Source organism: Ovis canadensis, chromosome 5 (genome assembly GCF_042477335.2).
Source record: "Ovis canadensis isolate MfBH-ARS-UI-01 breed Bighorn chromosome 5, ARS-UI_OviCan_v2, whole genome shotgun sequence".
In the NCBI taxonomy this organism is placed as follows: domain Eukaryota; kingdom Metazoa; phylum Chordata; class Mammalia; order Artiodactyla; family Bovidae; genus Ovis; species Ovis canadensis.
Window position 1 is genome coordinate 21,368,647 of NC_091249.1, and position 18,851 is coordinate 21,387,497.

The following is an 18,851-nucleotide window of genomic DNA, read 5'->3' on the forward strand; positions in this document are numbered from 1 at the left end:
CAGTCCCTGGGCACTCTGCCCACAAACCCAGACTCCAGTGCTCCAAACCCTGAACACCAGCCAGGTGGCCACGCCAGCTTGTGGGTCGGGCAGCAGGCGCTCTATGTTCCTGGAGCCGGTGCTGCTCTGGCCCCAAGGCAGGCAGTCTGCACCCCTGGAGGCAAGCTGAGCTCCGAACAGGAGTGGCAGGCAGAGAGAGAAGGGCAGCAGGAGGGCGGGGCGGGGGCGCTGCCCTGACTCTGCACACACAGGAGGAAGCTGGAGCACCCCCACCCCACCCGGCCCTGTTCTCCACCCAGCCTCCCTTCTGAGCCTCCCCGCAGCCCCAGGCGGGGATCCCAGCCCCGGGCCTGAGGGGCCCACAGCGCTCAGGCTGCCACGCTGCCCGGGACCCAGGGAGCAGGCGGGTGGGGGTCTGGGGGCGCCCTGCCGAGAGCGTGCTCACCGGGAAGGACTTGATGGACCACACGATCTCACTGTTCTCGGGCACCCACTTGACGCTCCCCACTGTCGTCTTGAACTTGGGTGAGTCGGCATCGTTGGGCACAGGGATGTGGATCTCTACGTTGTTGGCTGTTGATCGCCGCTTGAACTGGCTCTTGGCCTGGAGGTGAGGCAGTGCCCAAGGGCGCAGAGGGAGAAAGTGAGCCCAGCCCCCACCCGGCCTGCTCCCCAAGGGCCACAAGCCCCTTAGCCTGGCCTGTGGGGCTCCCCCAGCCTATCCTGCCCTCCGAGGTTTTCTTTAAGCTCAGCTTTGGAAGGCCACCTGCCCGCCTGTCTCCTCAGCCTTTGGGGCTTCCCATCCTTCTCTGCGGTCCTGGCCTCTGGGGACAATGTCTGCATCACCCAGACTGGCCTGGGATGGATGAGGTCCCTGGTGGCCGAAGTGCACCACCTGGACACTCAGCCACAGCCCGCTTCCACAGTGGCTGCGCCTAGGGCCTGGGCGGTGTGTCCTGTGTCCCAGGCCCACTCTCGGCGAGCTCACAGGGAAACAACATGGATGACAGCCACAGGCTCAGCCCCGGGGAAGGGGGCACAAGAGCCCCAGTGTGCCCCCAGTCCTGCATTAGGACCCTGTGTCAAAGGCACTGGGCAGGCCAGAGAGTCCGGAAGGCCCGTGCCAGGCGGGGCCAGCCCTGTCCCCCTCTTATGCCCTGCACATCCGGCTGATGCTGCGTGCAGGACACTCACGCACCTTGATCATGTACTCGATGCGGCTGTGGGAATGCTTTTCAATCACGGACTCGATCCAGATCAAGGGCTTGACCTGTAGGGGAGGTGGAACACGGCGTTCTCGCCTAGTCGTTTTACAAAGCTCCCTTTCACAGAGGGGAAATAGGGCAAGTGACCACTGCGCCTGGTGTGAGCCCAGCACCAGGGGCTCCTGGGAGAAGCCAAGCCGGTGCCAGGATGGGTCAGAACAAGAGAGAATGCAGAAAGCATCACAGAAGACACTCTGGGGTGCTGCTGGGGAAAGGGGGCCGTGGTGCCAAAGGGTCTGCCCCACCAAAGTTTGGAGGCTCGTGTTGACAAGCAGGCTCCTTGGAGCCCGGGCTGCCCCTGGGGCGCTGTGCCCATCCCACAGGTCACTTCACAGACCCGAGACTCCCCATGGAAGAGGCGGCTCCCACCCAGCAGGGAAAAGGGGTGCTGCCGGGGCGAGGCGGGGGTGGGAGCCTGGGGCCCAGGCGCTGGCGACTGCGCACTCACGTGTGTGTTGAGACGGTAGGACATGAGCTCGAACTCGCCGTCAGGCGGGATGAAGGAGATGGTGCGGTCGTTCTCAAAGCGCGAGAGCCGCACGCACTGGTGGAACTTCACGTCCTCCAGCTCCACGGACTTGCTTTTGCCACCTGCAGGGAGCGGGGAGGCGAGGGCGTGACAGGCAGACGCCAGGTCCCCCAGGCCACTCTCAGCAACGGTGCCCTGCTGTCTGGGGCCCACCCCTGCAGACCAGAGCTGCTTCCAAATCTGTGAGCGTGTCTTGGGCCCCGAACACCAGGGTGGCCTGCCTTTCTTCACCCCCAGGAAGCCCCATCACATCCCAGCAATGGGCTGAGGGCAGAGCTGGTGGGCCGGTTCACTCTGAGCCCCCAGCCTGGGGTGCTGCCTGGGACATGTTTGCTGAATGACGAACAGACCCCACTGGACGTGCTCAGGGATGATTCGGGGTCCCCTGAGGGCCCTGGGCCTGTCGTCCCTGGGATCCCATCTCAGTTTCTCAGCCCAGAGAGGCTGAGGGTCGAGCCCAGTCCTGGGAGGGGAGCTGTTCTGCTGGGTGGATGTCTGAGAGGCCCTCACGAGCACTACTGCTGATGTCACTATGACAACCTTCCTGTGGGTGGGAGGGGAGGCTGGAGGTCAAGCTTGGGAACACCAGAGCCCCAGCAGCCCTGGGCTTCTGAGGCCACCCCGGCTGCCACACCATAAAATGTTAAACCCAGGCCAGGGAGGGTGAGCTCGAGCCGCTGTGTGTGGTTTCTGCACAGCTCAGCCCCAATGCCAGGGGTGAGGACAGAAACTGGGCCCAGGAGGAGAGGGGCCCTGCAGTCCCTGAAGGAGGGCGGGGCTGAGGACCTTCTGCGTGACCATCGAGGTTCCCATCTGCACCTCTGGCCTGAGAGCCGACACGGGGACTGGACTGGAGGATTTTCACTCCCCCGTGTCCTCCAGGCCCAGGCGTTAGCTGACTAGTTTTCACCATTGAAAACAACGCGACAATGTTTCTAAGGCAATATGCCTAAGGTGAACGTGTTGACCACTCAGGTGGACGCTCCTGGGCCCGGGCAGGGTACTCACGGCCCGTGTTGTCGAAGAGGACCTTGTCGTTGAGGCCCAGGCGCAGCTCGGGCATGCCGGACAGGAAGACGCGCATCTTGATGGAGCCTACGATCTCACTGCGCAGGACGTTCCCGTTGGCACTGACCTGGGGGTTGGGGGGCCCGGGGGTGAGGGGAGGCCCCGCGCCCACGGCCACTGTCCCCCACCACACTGTGTGACCCTCCCGGCCTCTCCCACTCTCCCTTCTCTCTGTGCCCTGAGCTGAGGAGGCAGTGTCAGGGCAGACCCCGAAGGCAGATACCCACGGGCCCCGCCCTCTGGGTCTCAGGCCACAGCAGGCTCCTCCCACTTGGATGGGCCAGCTGATGCTGGCACCTGCAATCCCTCTGAGGGCTGACCCCTCTGAGGTGCCCCTAGGATGCCCAGGGCAGACCTGGTGGCTGGAGGCTGTGTGCTTGGCTGGCCTGGGCAGGGATTCTATCAGGGTCTGCTCATCCACTGGGCTCTGTGAGGTTTTCTCGGAGCAGGGTGGACTCACTTTCCGGAAATCTATTTCTTCATGTGAGGCCAGGTGAGGCTACTTTATGCTCTAGGTGAGCCTAGGGCTGGTTGAAGATGGAGCTGCCTGGGTGCTGCTCCCAGGGCTGCTCTGAGGGCTGATGCAAAGTAACAATTACACTTAAGCAAATACAATCCCAGCTCTAACACTGCCTGGGCAGTTCCTGCTTGACTGGGCAGGGCTGTGACTTGGGCGACTTTTAACTCCTGTGCAGACTGGAAGGCATCTGAGGGTGCAACTGAGTATCACAGCACATAGGAAACAGCCTTGTGGACACAGTCGGGGAAAGAAAGTGTGGGGTGAATGAAGACGGCACACAAAAGGGAAACATACACCACCGTATGTAACACAGACAGCTGGTGGGAATTTGCTGCATGACGCAGCGAGCACAGCCCAGTGCTCTGTGACAACCTAGAGGCGTGGGATGGAGAGGGCGGTGGGAAGGAGGCTCGAGAGGGAGGGGACAGATGAATTCCTATGGCTGATCCACAGGTATGCACATGTATGGCAGAAACCATCACAATATTGTAAATCAATTATCCTTCAGTTAAAAATACATGCATTTTTATAAATAAATAAAGTAAAAATCACAGCAGGATGATGGGGAAATCCGGGGGCTGTCTTGAGGGAGCTGGGCTGCTGCAGCACGTCTCCACGGCCCCATTTTAGAGATGAGGACACTGAGGCACGGAGCAGCTGGCAGAGGTTCTGGGGCTGCAGCCTGGCCCACCACCCCACAGTGCCATTCTGTGAGGATGCCCATCCACACCGGCAAGCAAAACAAACTCAGAGACCTGAGCCTACGGGCCACTCTTTGGAGGCCCGGACTTCCTGATTTCTGTGGAGAAGCAGGAAAATCTGTCCAATCTTTAACTCAACTATCTGGAAGTGCCGTGGGCAGGCATGGAAGACCTTCACCTCTGAGGGAAGTGACTCAGAAAAAGGCACAAAACAGCACGGAAGGCCCTTCCACCTCCCGTCACTCACCATGCTCTGACCTCGCTGGCCTCTCGCTGACCTTGCTTTAGCAGGCAGCGCATGACCTGACCCCTATCTGCCTGCCTGTCCACCTCCATCCACACTCTGGTGAGGGGTCGGGTCGGGCTGCTCACTGCGGGGTCCAGCATGAGGACGGTGCCTGGGGCAGCACGTACTCGTGAGTCCATGCAGACACGGCCCCTCGCCCCTGAGCTCTGGGCAGCTGGCATGCCCACTGCCTTACTCTGCGGGTTCTCAGTGCCCTTAGTTCTCCTCCTCTGGGGGGCTATCTTCCCTGGGGGAGGGGGACTGGGCAGCCCTCTAGAGCTGAACAATGGCAAAGGAGGCTTGGGAAGTGGAGATAAAAGCCACGCAGCCTTTAAGGCCAATGCTGGAGGAGGCCCACAGCCGGTGCCGTCCCAGGGCAGGCGTGGAGATGAGTGTCAGCAATACGGCTGCTAATTATACCCGTAGAACCAGATTTTCAGAATCTGGAGGCCAGTGTTGATTTTGGAGGCCGCCAGCTCTGCAGTCAGACTCAGGAAGGCGTGCTCTATCCTGCCTGGGACGTCCACACTGCCTCGTGCTGCCTCTTGTATGAGAGGACAGGGCTCCCTGGACAGCGCCATGTGTGCGGACACAGGGGCCGGGGCAGCCCTGAGCTCCCAGCGCTCTCCTGGGCAGCTGCTTACAACTACTCCTGGGATTTGCCTCTCCACCTCAGGACACCCAAGAACATGTCTGGGCTCAGTAAACAATCCAGATGAAGGTCCTCAGACAGGAGGGGAGCACAGGGAGCCACAGTCACCTCATGGCTTAGAAAATAAGATGGCAGATACATTTACATTCAGTCCACTGGAAGAATTTTTTAGAAAGTGCTCTCATTCAGAAATTCCATGCCTGGGCACTCAGCCCAACAGAGATCCTGCCCAGGCAAGGGAGATGCCCCAACACCCAGGAGGATGAGCGATCATGCTCGTTTCTGCACTGGCTGGAACAGCCAAAAACGGGCAACCCAAGGAGCCCATGTGATGGGTTTGGCCCTGGTCTGCCCAGGTACTGGGAGTGAGGTCTTCTGTGTGGAGGCAGGCAGGCTGCAGGTATGTGATGGGTTTGGCCCTGGTCTGCCCAGGTACTGGGAGTGAGGTCTTCTGTGTGGAGGCAGGCAGGCTGCAGGTGAGATGGAACTGGTTCCCATCACCTGTTCTCTGACATTGACCACAGCTATAAAATCTGGGCAGGGGGCTTCCCTGATGGTTCCGTGGTAAAGAAACCACCTGCCAATGCAGCAGACGCGGGTCGGACCCTTGATCTAGGAAGATCCCACGCAACTAAGCCCATGCGCCACAACTGCCGAGCCAGTGCTCTGGAGCCTGGGACCGCGACTGCTGAAGCCCACGCACCCTGGAGCCTGCGCCCCACGACGAGAAGCCACTGCAGCAAGACGCCTGTGCGCTGCAACTGGAGAAAAGCCCAAGCACTAACAAAGACACAGCACGTGAATTAATTCAATAAAGTCAGCAACAACAAAGAACCCGGGCAGAATGCATGGGCAACTACTGGGAGACCAAAAAGGTGGATCCAGAAGAGCTGGCCGAATGAGCAGTGTCTCCCACCCGCCACAGTGTGAGATGCAGCAGAAGCCTGGAAGTGGAAGTGAGCAGTGGGGTGTAGCCAGAGCTTGCAGAAGCCTCTAGTTCTGACTTCAGGGCCAGAAGGGGAACTCCTGCTGCTCGGAAGGAATACGGAAATCCCCCACTTCTCCCTCTTTTCAGTTTTCTCACGGCTGTCTGTGGCCCAGGCAACTGAGCTGCTTTTCCAGGGGTGGGGGTGGTAAACCTAGGATTCCAGCCCCAGTGCAGACCAGCACAAGAGTGGGGATCTAGAGCCCTAAGTTTTTGTCTACAGATCCAAAAAAGGAAGCCCCAGGCAGCCAGAGAGCACAGGTATACAGCAGACAGTGAAAGGTTCAGGAAAGCAACCTCAGGAAGTTGTTTATGTCTCCAGACCTCTCTAGAACCAGGTGTGCACAGACAAGATCCTACGGCCAAAGGCCTTGAGAACCAAACTGTTCCCAGGCCCGATGAAATGCTGGGCACCGCATATTTGGAACAGATGCAAATAGCAAAGGGCACAGAGGCTTTGAAAACTGAACTGATACTCATGGCTCATAGACTCGGGGTTGAAACTTATGGCCTGAACCTAACCAGGTCAATTGTCAGCTAAAACAAACCAAAAAAATCAACATTTTCTGTATAATTTAAATAAGACCTAGAATCCTACCCAAGATATAACCTAAAATTACGTAGCATACAAAGAACCATGAAAATGTCAGCTCACATGCAAATACAATCAATAGACACCAATACTGACATGGACGTTGTGATTCTATGAAGAAGACTTTAAACCGCTATGGGAAAAATCACAAATACTGTTACAACAAATGTCAAACTGGAAAGTCTCAGGAAAGAAATGAGACTATAAGGAGAAAGATCAAATGGAAATCTTAGATCTGAAAAATACAGTAACAAACTAAAAGCTCACTGGATGGGCTCAAGAGCAGAATGGAGATAACATAGTAGGAAAAGGGTCAGTGAACTGAAAGCTGATCAACAGGAATTATCCAGTCTAAGCAACAGAAAGAAAGATGGAGCAGAATGAATAGAGGCTCAGAGACCCTGGGGACAATCATAAAAGGTCTAACATTTATGTTACTGGGGTCCAGAAGGAAGCAAGAGTGAAATAGTAAAAACACATTTGAAGAAATGATGAATGAAAACATCCCAAGTTTGGTAGAATACAGAAGTCTGCAGATCCAAGGAGCTCAACAAAACCCAAACAGCAGGAACTCAAAACTATCCATACCGAGACACATCATAAACTATCTGCTGTAAACTAAAGACAAAGGAAAAATCTGAGAAGCACCCAGAGAAAAACTGTACATTATTATTACCTACAGGGGAACACTGATGTGAGTGACTGTGGATTTTCATCAGAAATCACTGAGCCCATAAGGAAGCGGTACAACGTTTTTAAGGTACTAAGGGAGAACTGTCAACCCAGAATCTGATACCCAGTGACAGTATCCTTCTGGAAACAAGGTGAGATAAAGACATTCTCAGATGAAGGAACACCAAGGGAATTTGCAGCCTGTTGCCCTGTTCTGAAAGAACTGATACAAGAAGCATTTTAGACAGAAGTAAAGCTGCACCAGAAGGAAAGCTGGAAAACTGGGAGTGAAAGGAGAGCAAGAGAAACAGTAAATACCTGGGAAAATGCGGCAGAGAGGCTTCTTTTCCTTCTCAGTTCCTTAAAGCATGCTTGGTAATTGAAAGCAAAAATATTTAACACTGACTAATATGTTTTTCAGTATAGAGAGATAATTAGGACAACTCTACAATGGGGTAGTAAAGTTTCTAAATTTCAGATGAAGTGGTAAAATATTAACTCTAAGCAAATGATAAGAAAGTATGTATTTTATAGCAACCACTAAAAAATATATACAAAGAAAAAATGATAGAGTGAAGAAACAAAACGGAACACGACAAGTGTCCAAGTTTAATTGGTATTTACAGAACACTCTATCCAAAAAGGGCAGAGTGTACATTTTTTTCAAATGTACATGGACATTCACCAAGACAGATCATATTCTGGATCATTAATCTTAACAAACTTTAAAGAACTGGCAGTAATATAAGCTATATTCTCAGACAATAACAATTAAATTAAAAGTCAATGACAAGATAACAGAAAAATCTGTAAACATTTAGAAATTAAACAATACACTTTCATTAGGTAATTCATGGGTCAATGGAAGTCTCAAGGAAAATGTGAAAATATTTTCAACAAAAATCAAAACCCAATGTTATCAGCGTAGAATACAGCTAAAGCAGTGCTTAGAGAAATTTATAGCATTAAATGTTTGTATTAGAAAGAAGAAAGGCTTCAAACTAGTATCTTCAGTTACAACTTTAAAAAACTGGCAAAAGAAGAGCAAAGTGAGCCAAAATCACAATGAAGACAAAAGCAGAAATCAGTGTAATTGAAAACAGAGAGACAATAGGGGAAATCAATGAAATCAAAGCCGATTCTTTGTGTAGATCAACGAAACAGATAAACCTCTCATAAGAGTGACAAAGAGAAAAGAAAGACAACATAAATCACCAATATCAGAAATGAAAGAGCGGTATCAGTACGGACCTTGCACATATTAAAAAGCTAATAAGGGAATGCTATAAACAACACTATGCGTACACACTCAGTGACTGAGATGAAACAGACCAATTTCTCAAAAACTGCAAACTACCCAAACTCACTCAAGATGAAATAGAAAACCTAATCAATTCTATAGCTGTTATATAATTGAAATCTGTAGTGAAAAATATTCTGAAAAAGAAATCTCCAAGCTCAGATAGTTTTACAGGTGAATTCTCCCAAATAAAATTAAAAATAAGCAATTTGCGATAGCTTCCCCAAAATGAAATACTTAGGTGTAAATCTAACATGAAAATTTGTACATGGTAAAAACTATAAAATGTTGATGAAAGAAATAAAATATTACCTAAATATATAGAGAGAGACATATATTTCTCATGGATTGTGAGACTTAATATACTAAAGATATCAAATCTCTCCAAATTGATTTAACAGAGTTATTTAACGCAGTACCAATCAAAATCCTAAGACAAGCAGATTCTAAAATTCTATTAAAGGAACTAAAGAGCTAAACAATTTTGAAAAACGAGACTGTTAGGAGAATCACATTATCTGGTTTTCAGACGTACTATAAAGGTACAGTTATCAAGACTGTGTGGTACTGGTGAAGAAACAGGTACACAGATCAATGGAAAAGAACAGAAACCAGAAACAGACTTGTACAATATAGCAAATTGATTTTTGACAGAAATGCAAAAGCAATTCAATGGAGAAAGGATAATCTTTTTTAAAAAATCAGGTGGAGAAAGGATAATCTTTTTAAAAAAATGAGGTGAATGAAACTGAAGCCGATTATACAGAGTGAAGTGAGCCAGAAAGAAAAACACCAATACAGTATACTAACACATATATATGGAATTTAGAAAGATGGTATGCGAGACAGCAAAAGAGACACAGATGTACAGAACAGTCTTTTGGACTCTGTGGGAGAGGGAGAGGGTGGGATGATTTGGGAGAATGGCATTGAAACATGTATAATATCATATATGAAATGAGTCGCCAGTCCAGGTTCGACGCATGATACTGGATGCTTGGGGCTGGTGCACTGGGACGACCCAGAGGGACGGTACGGGGAGGGGGAGGGAGGGGGGTTCAGGATGGGGAACACGCGTACACCCATGGTGGATTCATGTTGATGTACGGCAAAACCAATACAATATTGTAAAGTAATTAATCTCCAATTAAAATATATAAATTTATATTAAAAAATAAAAAATGATGTTAGAACAAGGAAAAAAATTGTTCAACGTGCAAAATATTGATATAAGCCTCATACCTTACATAAAAGTTAACTAAAAATTGATCATAGATCTAACTATAAAACTATAATCTTTTAGAAGAAAACTTAGGAGAAAAATCTGTGACCTTGGGTTTGGCAATGAGTTCTCAGACATGGCACCAAGAGCATAATCAGTTTAAAATTTTGATATTTTGGTTTTTTTCCTGAATATTTTTTTTCTGTGGACCACTTTTAAATCCTTTATTGAATTTGTTATAACACTGTTTCCGTTTTGTTCTGGTTTCTGGCTGAAAAGTATGTGAGATCTTGGATCCTCAATCGGGATCAAAGCTGTACCCCCTTCATTGGAAGGTGAAGTGGTAACCAACTGGACTGCCAGGGAAGCCCCAAAATACTGGATATGTGGACCTTCTCAAAAACCTCTGCTCTGTGAAAGACAACGCCAACAGAATGAAAAATGACAGACTCAGGAGAAATATTTGCAGAGCACACATCACATTGGATAAAGACAAAAAAAAAAAAGACTTTATCCAACACAAAGAACTGTCAAAACTCAACAATCAGAAAACAAACTCAACTTAAAAATGATCAGAGACATGAAGAGACACACCTCCAAAGATATATGGATGAGGAAGAGGCACACAGAAAGATGCTCAACATCATTAGCCATCAGGGAAATGTGCATTAAAGCCTTGATGAGATGCCTAGCCGGATGGCAAAAATGAAACCGTTGAGCAAGGCTGTGGAGCAACTGGAATTCTCACCCACTGCTGATGAAAATGCAAAAATGTTACTGGAGAGCAGATGGACAGTTTCCTATAAAGTCAAACATACACTTATCATATGACCCAGCAATCCCACTCCTGGGTACTTGCCCTAGAGAGATGGAAACTTCTGTCTACACATAAATCTATACAGAAATGCTCATAGCAACTCTTCACAATTGCCAAACACTGGAAACAACCCAGATGTCCTCTGATGGGTGAATGGATAAACCAACTGTGATTCAGAGTATAAAATAAATGAACCAAAGAAGACATAAATTTTGGATAAACAGAGCAATTTGGATGAATCTCAAGGCCATATATTGAAAGAAGTCAGATTCAAACTGACATACTCTGTATGACTCCACTCATACGACAATCTCAGGAAGACCAAGCTACTGTGACGGAGGCCGCAGGAGCAGATGCCAGGGGCGGGAACAGGCGGAGGGCGTGGCTGCCGAGAGGCAGCATGGGCGAGGTGTTTGAGGTGATGGAGCTGTTCTGATGCCCGGTTATGATAATGGGTACAAGTCTGTACACGTGCTAAATTCACAGAAGATGTGGTCAGTTACCAACTAACAACTTAATAAACAAAACGAAAGAAACAAACATGCACAAAACAATAAGAACCAAACCCCAAGCAACTCCAAACGCCAGCTGTAGAACTACACCTTACGTTCTCAGTTTTCCACAAACAACATGTCTGTAAACCTACAGCAGGAGCGGCCGAAAGATGACAACGAATCCTTCTGTGATGTGGCCTTTCTGATTGCGGAGCCCTGCGCTTGCTCGCTTTCTAATTATTGCTTCACTTTTGCCTGGAGGCATGCAGGATCCTAGTTCCCCAACCAAGGTCGAACCCAGGCCTCCTGAAGTGGTAGCATCGGGTCAGCCGCTGGCCCACCAGGAAGTCCTGGAGCCCTTGGCTGTCTAACCCTATACATTTCTTTTTTAATGATATGCATGCATTCATTCTAAATAAGGACAGAAACGAACGCAGGTGAAACAAGCTCGGGTTGCAGTGAGCAGCCCTGACCGAATCCCGCCGATCTGCTATCACACAGAAACTGTTTCTCAGGGCCTTGCTAATTTTAAAAGTCAAGTTGCTTTTATTTCCAATCACGAAGAAGACAACATTTTTTAAAAAACAAAGGAAGCCTACCAGGAGATTGACGGACTCAATGACATCCAAGAACACCTCGTTCTTCCGGTACTTGATGCCCTCCGAGCGCCAGGACACTGCGTTGGTGACAGTGGCTGGGGGCCGTGGGGCCCCCGTTTCCAGCTTGTGGCCTTCCTGGGTGATGTACCTGTGGGCCCAGGCTCAGAGTTAGCTGGCTCAGGCACTGCCATATTGAAAACAGCCCCTCCCTGTAGCAGGCGCCAGGAGAGGCAGGCTCTGGTTTCACCTGGGGCCATTTAACACAACAAGATCACGATTTCCAAAACCCCAACAAACTCTTCAGTTACTATGAGGACAGAGATCTCAGTCGCAGGGCAGCAAGGAGACAGCGCTGGTGAGGAAAACAAGTAGTGGGCATGAAATGCTTCCCCGCTGGGCATGCAGAGACCACCGACCTCCCTGGGAGAGTAACCTGGTGACCCTGATTCCACTCGCTGTTTAGTCAGAAGTCACGTGCCACCTGACCCTGTGGACTGCAGCCCACTGGGCTCCTCTGCCCATGGGACTTCCCAGGCCAGAACACTGGAGAGGGTTGCCATGCCCTCTTCCAGGGGATCTTCCCAACCCAGGGATCAGACCCATATCTCCTGCATTGACAGGTGGATTCTTTACCACTGAGACACCTGGGAAGCCCGTTTGCTTCCACTTGTGGAACAACAGATATGGGGTGTGCTTAAGTCACACGGCCTCTCAGAGAGTCCCTTCCCCTGTAAGATGGGAAGACAGCAGCTCTGACTAACTGAAATGGAAAAAAGTGCTCACAAGAGGCCTGCTTCCCCAGACGTGCTTAATCAACGGTGACCATTATTTGGTGCCCAGGATTCCAAAGGAGGGAGACTTTTCATCACAATCTCATTTATGACAGTAAAAACAAAGGCAGTGGGACTTCCCGGGTGGTCTGGTGGTTGAGAATCTGCCTTCCAATGGAGGGGACGCAGGTTTGATCCCTGGCCGGTGAACTAAGATTCCACAGGTTATGGGGCAACTAAGCCCATGCCCCTTTACCAGAGAGCCCTCGGGCCGCAAACTACAGGGCCCACTGGCTCTGGAGCCCGCATGCCACAACTAGAGTGGAGCCTGCATGCTGCAAGAAGACCTTGCGTGTGCTAACTGGAACCCAAAGCAGTCAGACCTGAACAAACGTGTTGAAAAACAAAAGCAGAACAGCAGCAGGTGAGTCCCCAGAAACAAGGCACTGAGCGCACTTCTGTGGATGGAAATGAAGGCCCAGCAACAGCAGGCGCGCTCACGCCAGGCAGTGATGCTGAGTGGGAAAGGAGCCAGAGCTGCCCCAGGAACTTAGAAAGCTTCTGGTGGGCTGGAGACAGGCAGGGGACCAGCAACGGGAATGCACATCTGCCCCCTGCACCTCCAGACCTGCGCATGACTTCAACACAGTGACATCGCCTGGCCTGACCCCCGCTCAGCCCTGTCCCCGGGCCCCACGCCACCCACTCACTCCTGCAGGATCTTGCTGTCTGTGGTCTGGGGGTAGCCGAAGTCCATGAGCTCGTCCAGCAGCTCGTAGATGATGACGAAGTTGTCTCGAATGCTCTCCTCCTCCAGCTCCTTGAAGTATTCTGAAAATACCTGCAGTGTTGCCGTGGGAGGCAGATCAGTGAGAGGAGGGATGAGGAGGGATGAACGCCTGTACAAGTTCATTTGCACTTCGTGCCCCGAGGCCCCTGCCAACAGCCCTTCTGTTCATAAGCTGTGTGCCTGGTTCCCAGGAGTGCTCGGACGAGGTCTTGGGCTCAGGGAATGTGGGCAGGAGGACAGCAGTGGCTGCCTGTGACACGGGAACCAGACTGGGGGTGTGCAGGGGTCCTCTGAGACCTGCTCAGAAGCCCGAGTTCCCACCCCTGCAGGCCCACTATCCTTTCCCTGACAAACACCTCCAGGCCTGGGACCCCTTCCCAGCTTCTCTTTCACCCTGACCCTTTGCCTCTGAGTCAGGGGTGATTCAGATGAGGGACAAGGGCCCCTGCGGACAGGACAAGTAGCTCTTTAGGCCTCTCATGACCTCCCTGAACCCCAGTCCGTACCGTTGTGCCTGCAGATAAGCCTGCCCCATTTCAACAGAAAATTCAGAGGGTGAAAGCAGGGGCACCGGGGGAGCCAAGAGGAAGAGGAACTCGACAGAAGGTCTTTCAGGAGCATAAACACGGAAGAAGGAAGGCAATGCCAGTCACTGCAGGGAGGAGAACCTTCCTCCTTCCCGCTTCCCCATCGCTACACCCCAGGACCGCAACTGCTGGGCTGCTCCTCGGAAATCACAAACAGCGCCAACTGGCCCACGACAGCTTGGGGATGCCGGCTGCCCCTCAGCCTGCACGTCGGGCCTCTCCTGCCCCATGTCCTCACCGCCCTGCCCCCCACTGTGGAGCGGAGGAGACTGCTGAGCAGGCTGCACATGGCACCATCTGGAGTATGAAAGCTTTCCCGGGTGCACCCCAAGCCTCCGGGGTCGGACTGTCCACTCTCAACCCCATGAAGCCCCTACTTCAGCCAGGCCCCTCCATCTACCTCCTCCCTGGCCTCCCTGCTGCCTTTAGGTTCTTTTCCTGTTCAGCTGCCAGAGAGGATCTTAAATCAGGTCTTGTCAGTCTCCTGCTTAAAGGCATCCCCCTCTCATCAGACTTGTAACAAAACCTAAACGCCTCACTAGGCCCTGTGCAGCAAGTCCCACCCTGAAGCCCAGCCCAGCCACCCTGCTGACAGCTCCACCCTCTGTCCGGGAACACTGGGCACCACAGGCACTTCTGCCCCAGGGCCTTTTCACATGCCGCTCTGTCTCCCCATCTTGCTGGCAGCTGGGCCTGGCATGTGTCACCCCTCTCTAAGGTGGGACCTCAGGCCACTGTGCCTTTAGAGGCCCCCCAAGGAGATTCTGAGCAGAACTTGGCTCCACCCTCCTCCTGCTTAACCCACCTCCCTAATCCCTGACTCAGCGGGTCACTCTCCAGCCTTCCACAGCCAGCTGGGGGCACACCTGTCCCTCTTGGAAGCAGGGCACACCCCTGGCTTGAGCCTCGCCTCCTGTCCATTTCCCTCTCCTCACCAGGCAGAGGGGCGAATAAGGCCGGGGCATCCCACTCACGGGTCAGGTAGAGCTCCCTCAGGCTTGTTCCTGGGGTCCAGCTCCCCCAGGGACGCTGCAGCCCTCGGGTGGCCGAGATGGGGAGGCACCTGAAGGGCCAGGGCGACGGACGCCCTTCACGGCCCGAGCCTCAACTCACCTGCACCACCTTGTAGAGGAAGGAGAACACCAGCGACACGCACGCGTTCTTCTTGGAGGTGGCGACCACTGCACGGCGGCCACAGTTAAGGAGCGTTCAGACGTGGGGCTGCCACCGCCCAGACTCCCGTGCCCTCCGTGTTTTGGCGCTGCCCCCAGTCACTGACTCGGCCCTCAGGGTTCCCCAGCTCCTGGTCTGAGCCAGGCCTGGGCACCGTGATCATAGACAGGGGCAGTCCCGGCTCCCAGGGAGCGCTCAGCTGACAGAGGGGCAGCAGGGGCACAGGAAACCCACCCCAGCGGCCAGGTGAGGGGCACTGCCCAGGGGAGGCGACGCCTGAGCGGAGGGCTGAAGCCCGAGGTGTGGCAGAGGGCACTTCAGTAAGGTGAGCAGCCCCAGGGGAGCAGCGGGACTCATCCTGGAGCGGAAACCAGGAGCACAATCTGCCCTCCTCCAAAGCCCGTCGCCTACAGGACCCTCCTGAGGTTCCCAGCTCCCCAGCCTGTTTCGACTCTGGCTCCAGCCTGGGTCCTTCCCCCTGAAGCAAACCCTCTGAATGAAGCCTCTATTTTCTCACCCATGGGCTTCCAGGTGGCTCAGTGGTAACAACCCACCTGCCAGGAAGGAGCTGTGGGTTCGATCCCTGGGTCAGGAAGATGCCCTGGAGCAGGAAATGGCAACCTACTCCAGTATTCCTGCCTGGGAAATCCCATGGACAGAGGAGCCCGGCAGGCAACAGTCCATGGGATCACAAAGAGCCAGACGTGGCTTAGGAACTGAACAACGATATCAACATAATAGGGGCCTGGGAGTGGAGTCACCGAGGTGATGTGTGTAAACTGGCACTCACTCCAGACATGGGGACGTGTCCCCAGCTCCTGGGGTCAGTGTGTACTGGGAACTTCCTGTTCCTCTTTCCCTAAGGGCTTGATCACCTGGGAGAACCGTTCCTTTGCACTGCACCCTGGCCACCCCAGTGCCAAGCTGTGGGCTCCAGGAGGGAGAAAGGGGCCATCTTCACCCCACTTCCAGCTTCATCCTGGCCCAGCACAGGGCCCCAGGAAATGGACGATGGGCCAATCAGGGGAGTGCTGGCTTCCCTAGTCCAAGCAACACGGGTTCCAGGTGCTTTCTAAGGAGGGGCAACGGGCACCTCCAACCCTTTGGCTGGGCTTGGAGACTGCCACCTGACGATGGAACTTGGGCTGGAGGTGAGCAGATGCCCACTCAGGCAGGGTGCGCTGAACACTGGCATCCAGAGGGACGAGCCCTCGCTGTCTCCTCACTGGCTGCCCATGCATGGACACCAGGGCCCCACTGGGAACTGGTCTGACGGCTCCTGCTGAGCCAGCACTGCTACTCCCCCACCCCCCACAGCTGGGCAACCATGCCCAGACCCAGGGCAGCTTCTCAGACAATCTCTTCCTGGCTCACGGGCTGCCTGCCCCACTCTGCAGAGCTGCCCCTTCTAGAGAGAGGTGAAGAAACAGAGGTGCACTGCAGGGAGCCAGGCCTCAGGGCAGCGGGCAAGCGCCCCGGGCCAACGCCTTCCACCCCGCAACGTGCACACACAGCATGAGGGACAGCCCTGCTCTAATGCAGCTCTGACCTGGCAGGGCTGTATGGACCCAGGATTCTGCATTCCCAGCAGGCTCCCAGGGGATGCTCTGGCCCGTGGACCACATCTTTGCTAGCAAGGTCGCGTCTGTCTCCAAGAACATGGAAAAGAGGACAGAGCCCGTGGTGGCTGGGCGTGATGCACATCCACAGTTCGGCTGATGCAAGCAGCGCTGCAAGGAGGGGTCACAGCTGTCACTGGGCCAGGCGGAGGTGAGGACCTGCCTCCAGCCACACGGCGACCGGAGCACGGGGCTGTGGGCTGCAGAGCCAGGCTCTGCCCGCAGCAGTGCAGATACCAGAATGCACCCAGCGGGGTTGACCAAAGCCACGGGATGGCTGGTCAGACCTCCTGGATGGGAACTGGCTCAGCCAGGCCTCCCCATGGGCCTGAGAGCAAGGGGCTCTGAGATCTGGGCAGGGTGGGGAAGAATCTCTCCCCTTCTCTGTATCCCACCACCCCTCACAGTCCAGGCTTCTGCCCACCCCCACCTCCTATGTCTACTTCTGATCCCTGAAGTCCGGTCTCCACTCAGCAGCCAGAGAAAATGCAGAAAATGCAAATCAGACCGTGTCAGCCCTCTGCCTGAAACCCTCCCAAGACTTTCCAACACACTTCATTCAGGTGGTTGTCTACAGGGCCCTGCAGCGCACACCCTGCTGACCACTGGGCCTCGCTCCTGCCATGCACCCCACTCTAGGGCTCCAGTCACCCCCACTGCAGCTGCCGAGTGAGACTTCACCCAGGCCTAGCATGCCTCGTGCCAGCAGACACCTGAGGCAGACACCTGGCCTTCCTGCAGGTCTCCACTGGGATGTTCCCTCCCCAAGCAACCCGTCCTGGCTCCTTGGACCTCTATCCCACTTGTCATCCTTAGGCAGCAGGGAGCTCCAGAAGACAGGGCTGTGCCTGATGGCCCCCTGCTAGCCTGATCCAGCCAGCCCTGGGGACAGCAGCTCTCAATTGCACGTGTGTGTGTGTGTGTGTGTGTGCACAAGCCCACACAGGAGCCATCCCCACCCCCGACAAAGGGATACGATACAGGTTGTTGTGCTTGATCCACATGAAGCGGACGCCCCCGTGGGCCAGGATGGGCGACAGCATGCCCTCCTCCTCCTTCTCCATCAGGATGGGCATGAAGTGCTCCACCTCTGACATGTCCACGTCGCCGCGGTAATTCCGGCAGATGAGCACCTGGGCGGGTGGGAGAGAGGGAAGGCACTTTTACCTTGAGTTCCACCACCCTCCGGCCCTCCTGGGAACCCCAGTCACGCCTGTCCATCAAAGGGCCATTCGATCTCCACGCCCCAGGGAATTCCTCAAGGAAAGCTCTTCCCCACGTGAACATCTACTGGGGCTACTGAGAGTCCTGTATGGGGGCCCTGGGAGGCGGCTGTGGGGCAAGAGTCCAGGACTGAATCACGGGGAGACGCCAGGTTGTGTCCTGCAGGCTCTAAGTGCAGACCTCCTCCACGCTGTGCTCATGCACCTGCCCTTCTGGCTCTGTCAGGAGAGGGGCACTGCTGAGTGTGCACACCTACTAGATCCCGCCTGTGGCCTGAAAAGAAACCCTTCTCGCCTCTCTTATGGGTCCCGGCGTGTGGCATCACTGCTGATGGGAATGTGAAATGGGACAACCACTTTGGTAAAGTTTGACCGGTTCTCAGAAAGCTAAAATCAGCTTATAACCCAGCCATTCCTCTCTCAGGTATTTATTTATCCAAGAGAAAGGAAACCACACGTCCACATGAAGACACATGTGCGGATGCTCACAGCGCATTATTTGAAGTAGACTCAGGTTGGCGAGAATGCCAATATCCTTCAAAAGGTGAGTGGAGACAAGAATTGTGTCCAACCACACTACAGAAAACTGCTCAGCTACGAAAAGGAATGACTCCTGACACCGGCGACAGCAGGAGGGAATTTCAGGATCACTGAGCCAAGGGAAAGAAACCAGACGATGGAGACCGGAACTATGTGATCCCACCTAAACAAACACATCCCGGGAAACGGTAACAGAAAATACATCAGTGACTGCCTGGGGACAGGCTGGACAAGCATGGGTGTGGGGAACCTTTAGGAAGTGACAGAGTGTGTGCCCCTGGTTTCCTGGGTGTATACAGTGATTGAACTCATCAAACGATATGCTTTATATGAGCACAGTCAGTTACACGTAACTCACTGAAGGAAAGAAAAGGAGGCGTGAAGCTACACCACGGTGAGCAAGGCTCTATGTGGAGATGCTGCCCAGGGCAGCTGCTGCTCCCGTGC

The 18,851-nt window shown here is 53.3% G+C and overlaps 1 protein-coding gene across 2 annotated transcripts in view; it reads right to left on the reverse strand.

The window, feature by feature from the left end:
• AP1M1 (adaptor related protein complex 1 subunit mu 1) overlaps positions 1-18,851 on the reverse strand; it is a 29,440-nt gene that overhangs the window by 5,864 nt on the left and 4,725 nt on the right. For both annotated transcript variants that reach the window (XM_069589183.1, XM_069589184.1), the window contains exons 2-9: positions 17,618-17,774; positions 14,963-15,030; positions 13,183-13,313; positions 11,703-11,850; positions 2,803-2,929; positions 1,714-1,856; positions 1,199-1,270; positions 446-604 (exon numbers count right to left, since the gene is read on the reverse strand). In XM_069589183.1, coding sequence (XP_069445284.1) covers positions 446-604; positions 1,199-1,270; positions 1,714-1,856; positions 2,803-2,929; positions 11,703-11,850; positions 13,183-13,313; positions 14,963-15,030; positions 17,618-17,774 — 1,005 coding nt within the window. The remainder of the gene's footprint in view (positions 1-445; positions 605-1,198; positions 1,271-1,713; positions 1,857-2,802; positions 2,930-11,702; positions 11,851-13,182; positions 13,314-14,962; positions 15,031-17,617; positions 17,775-18,851) is intronic.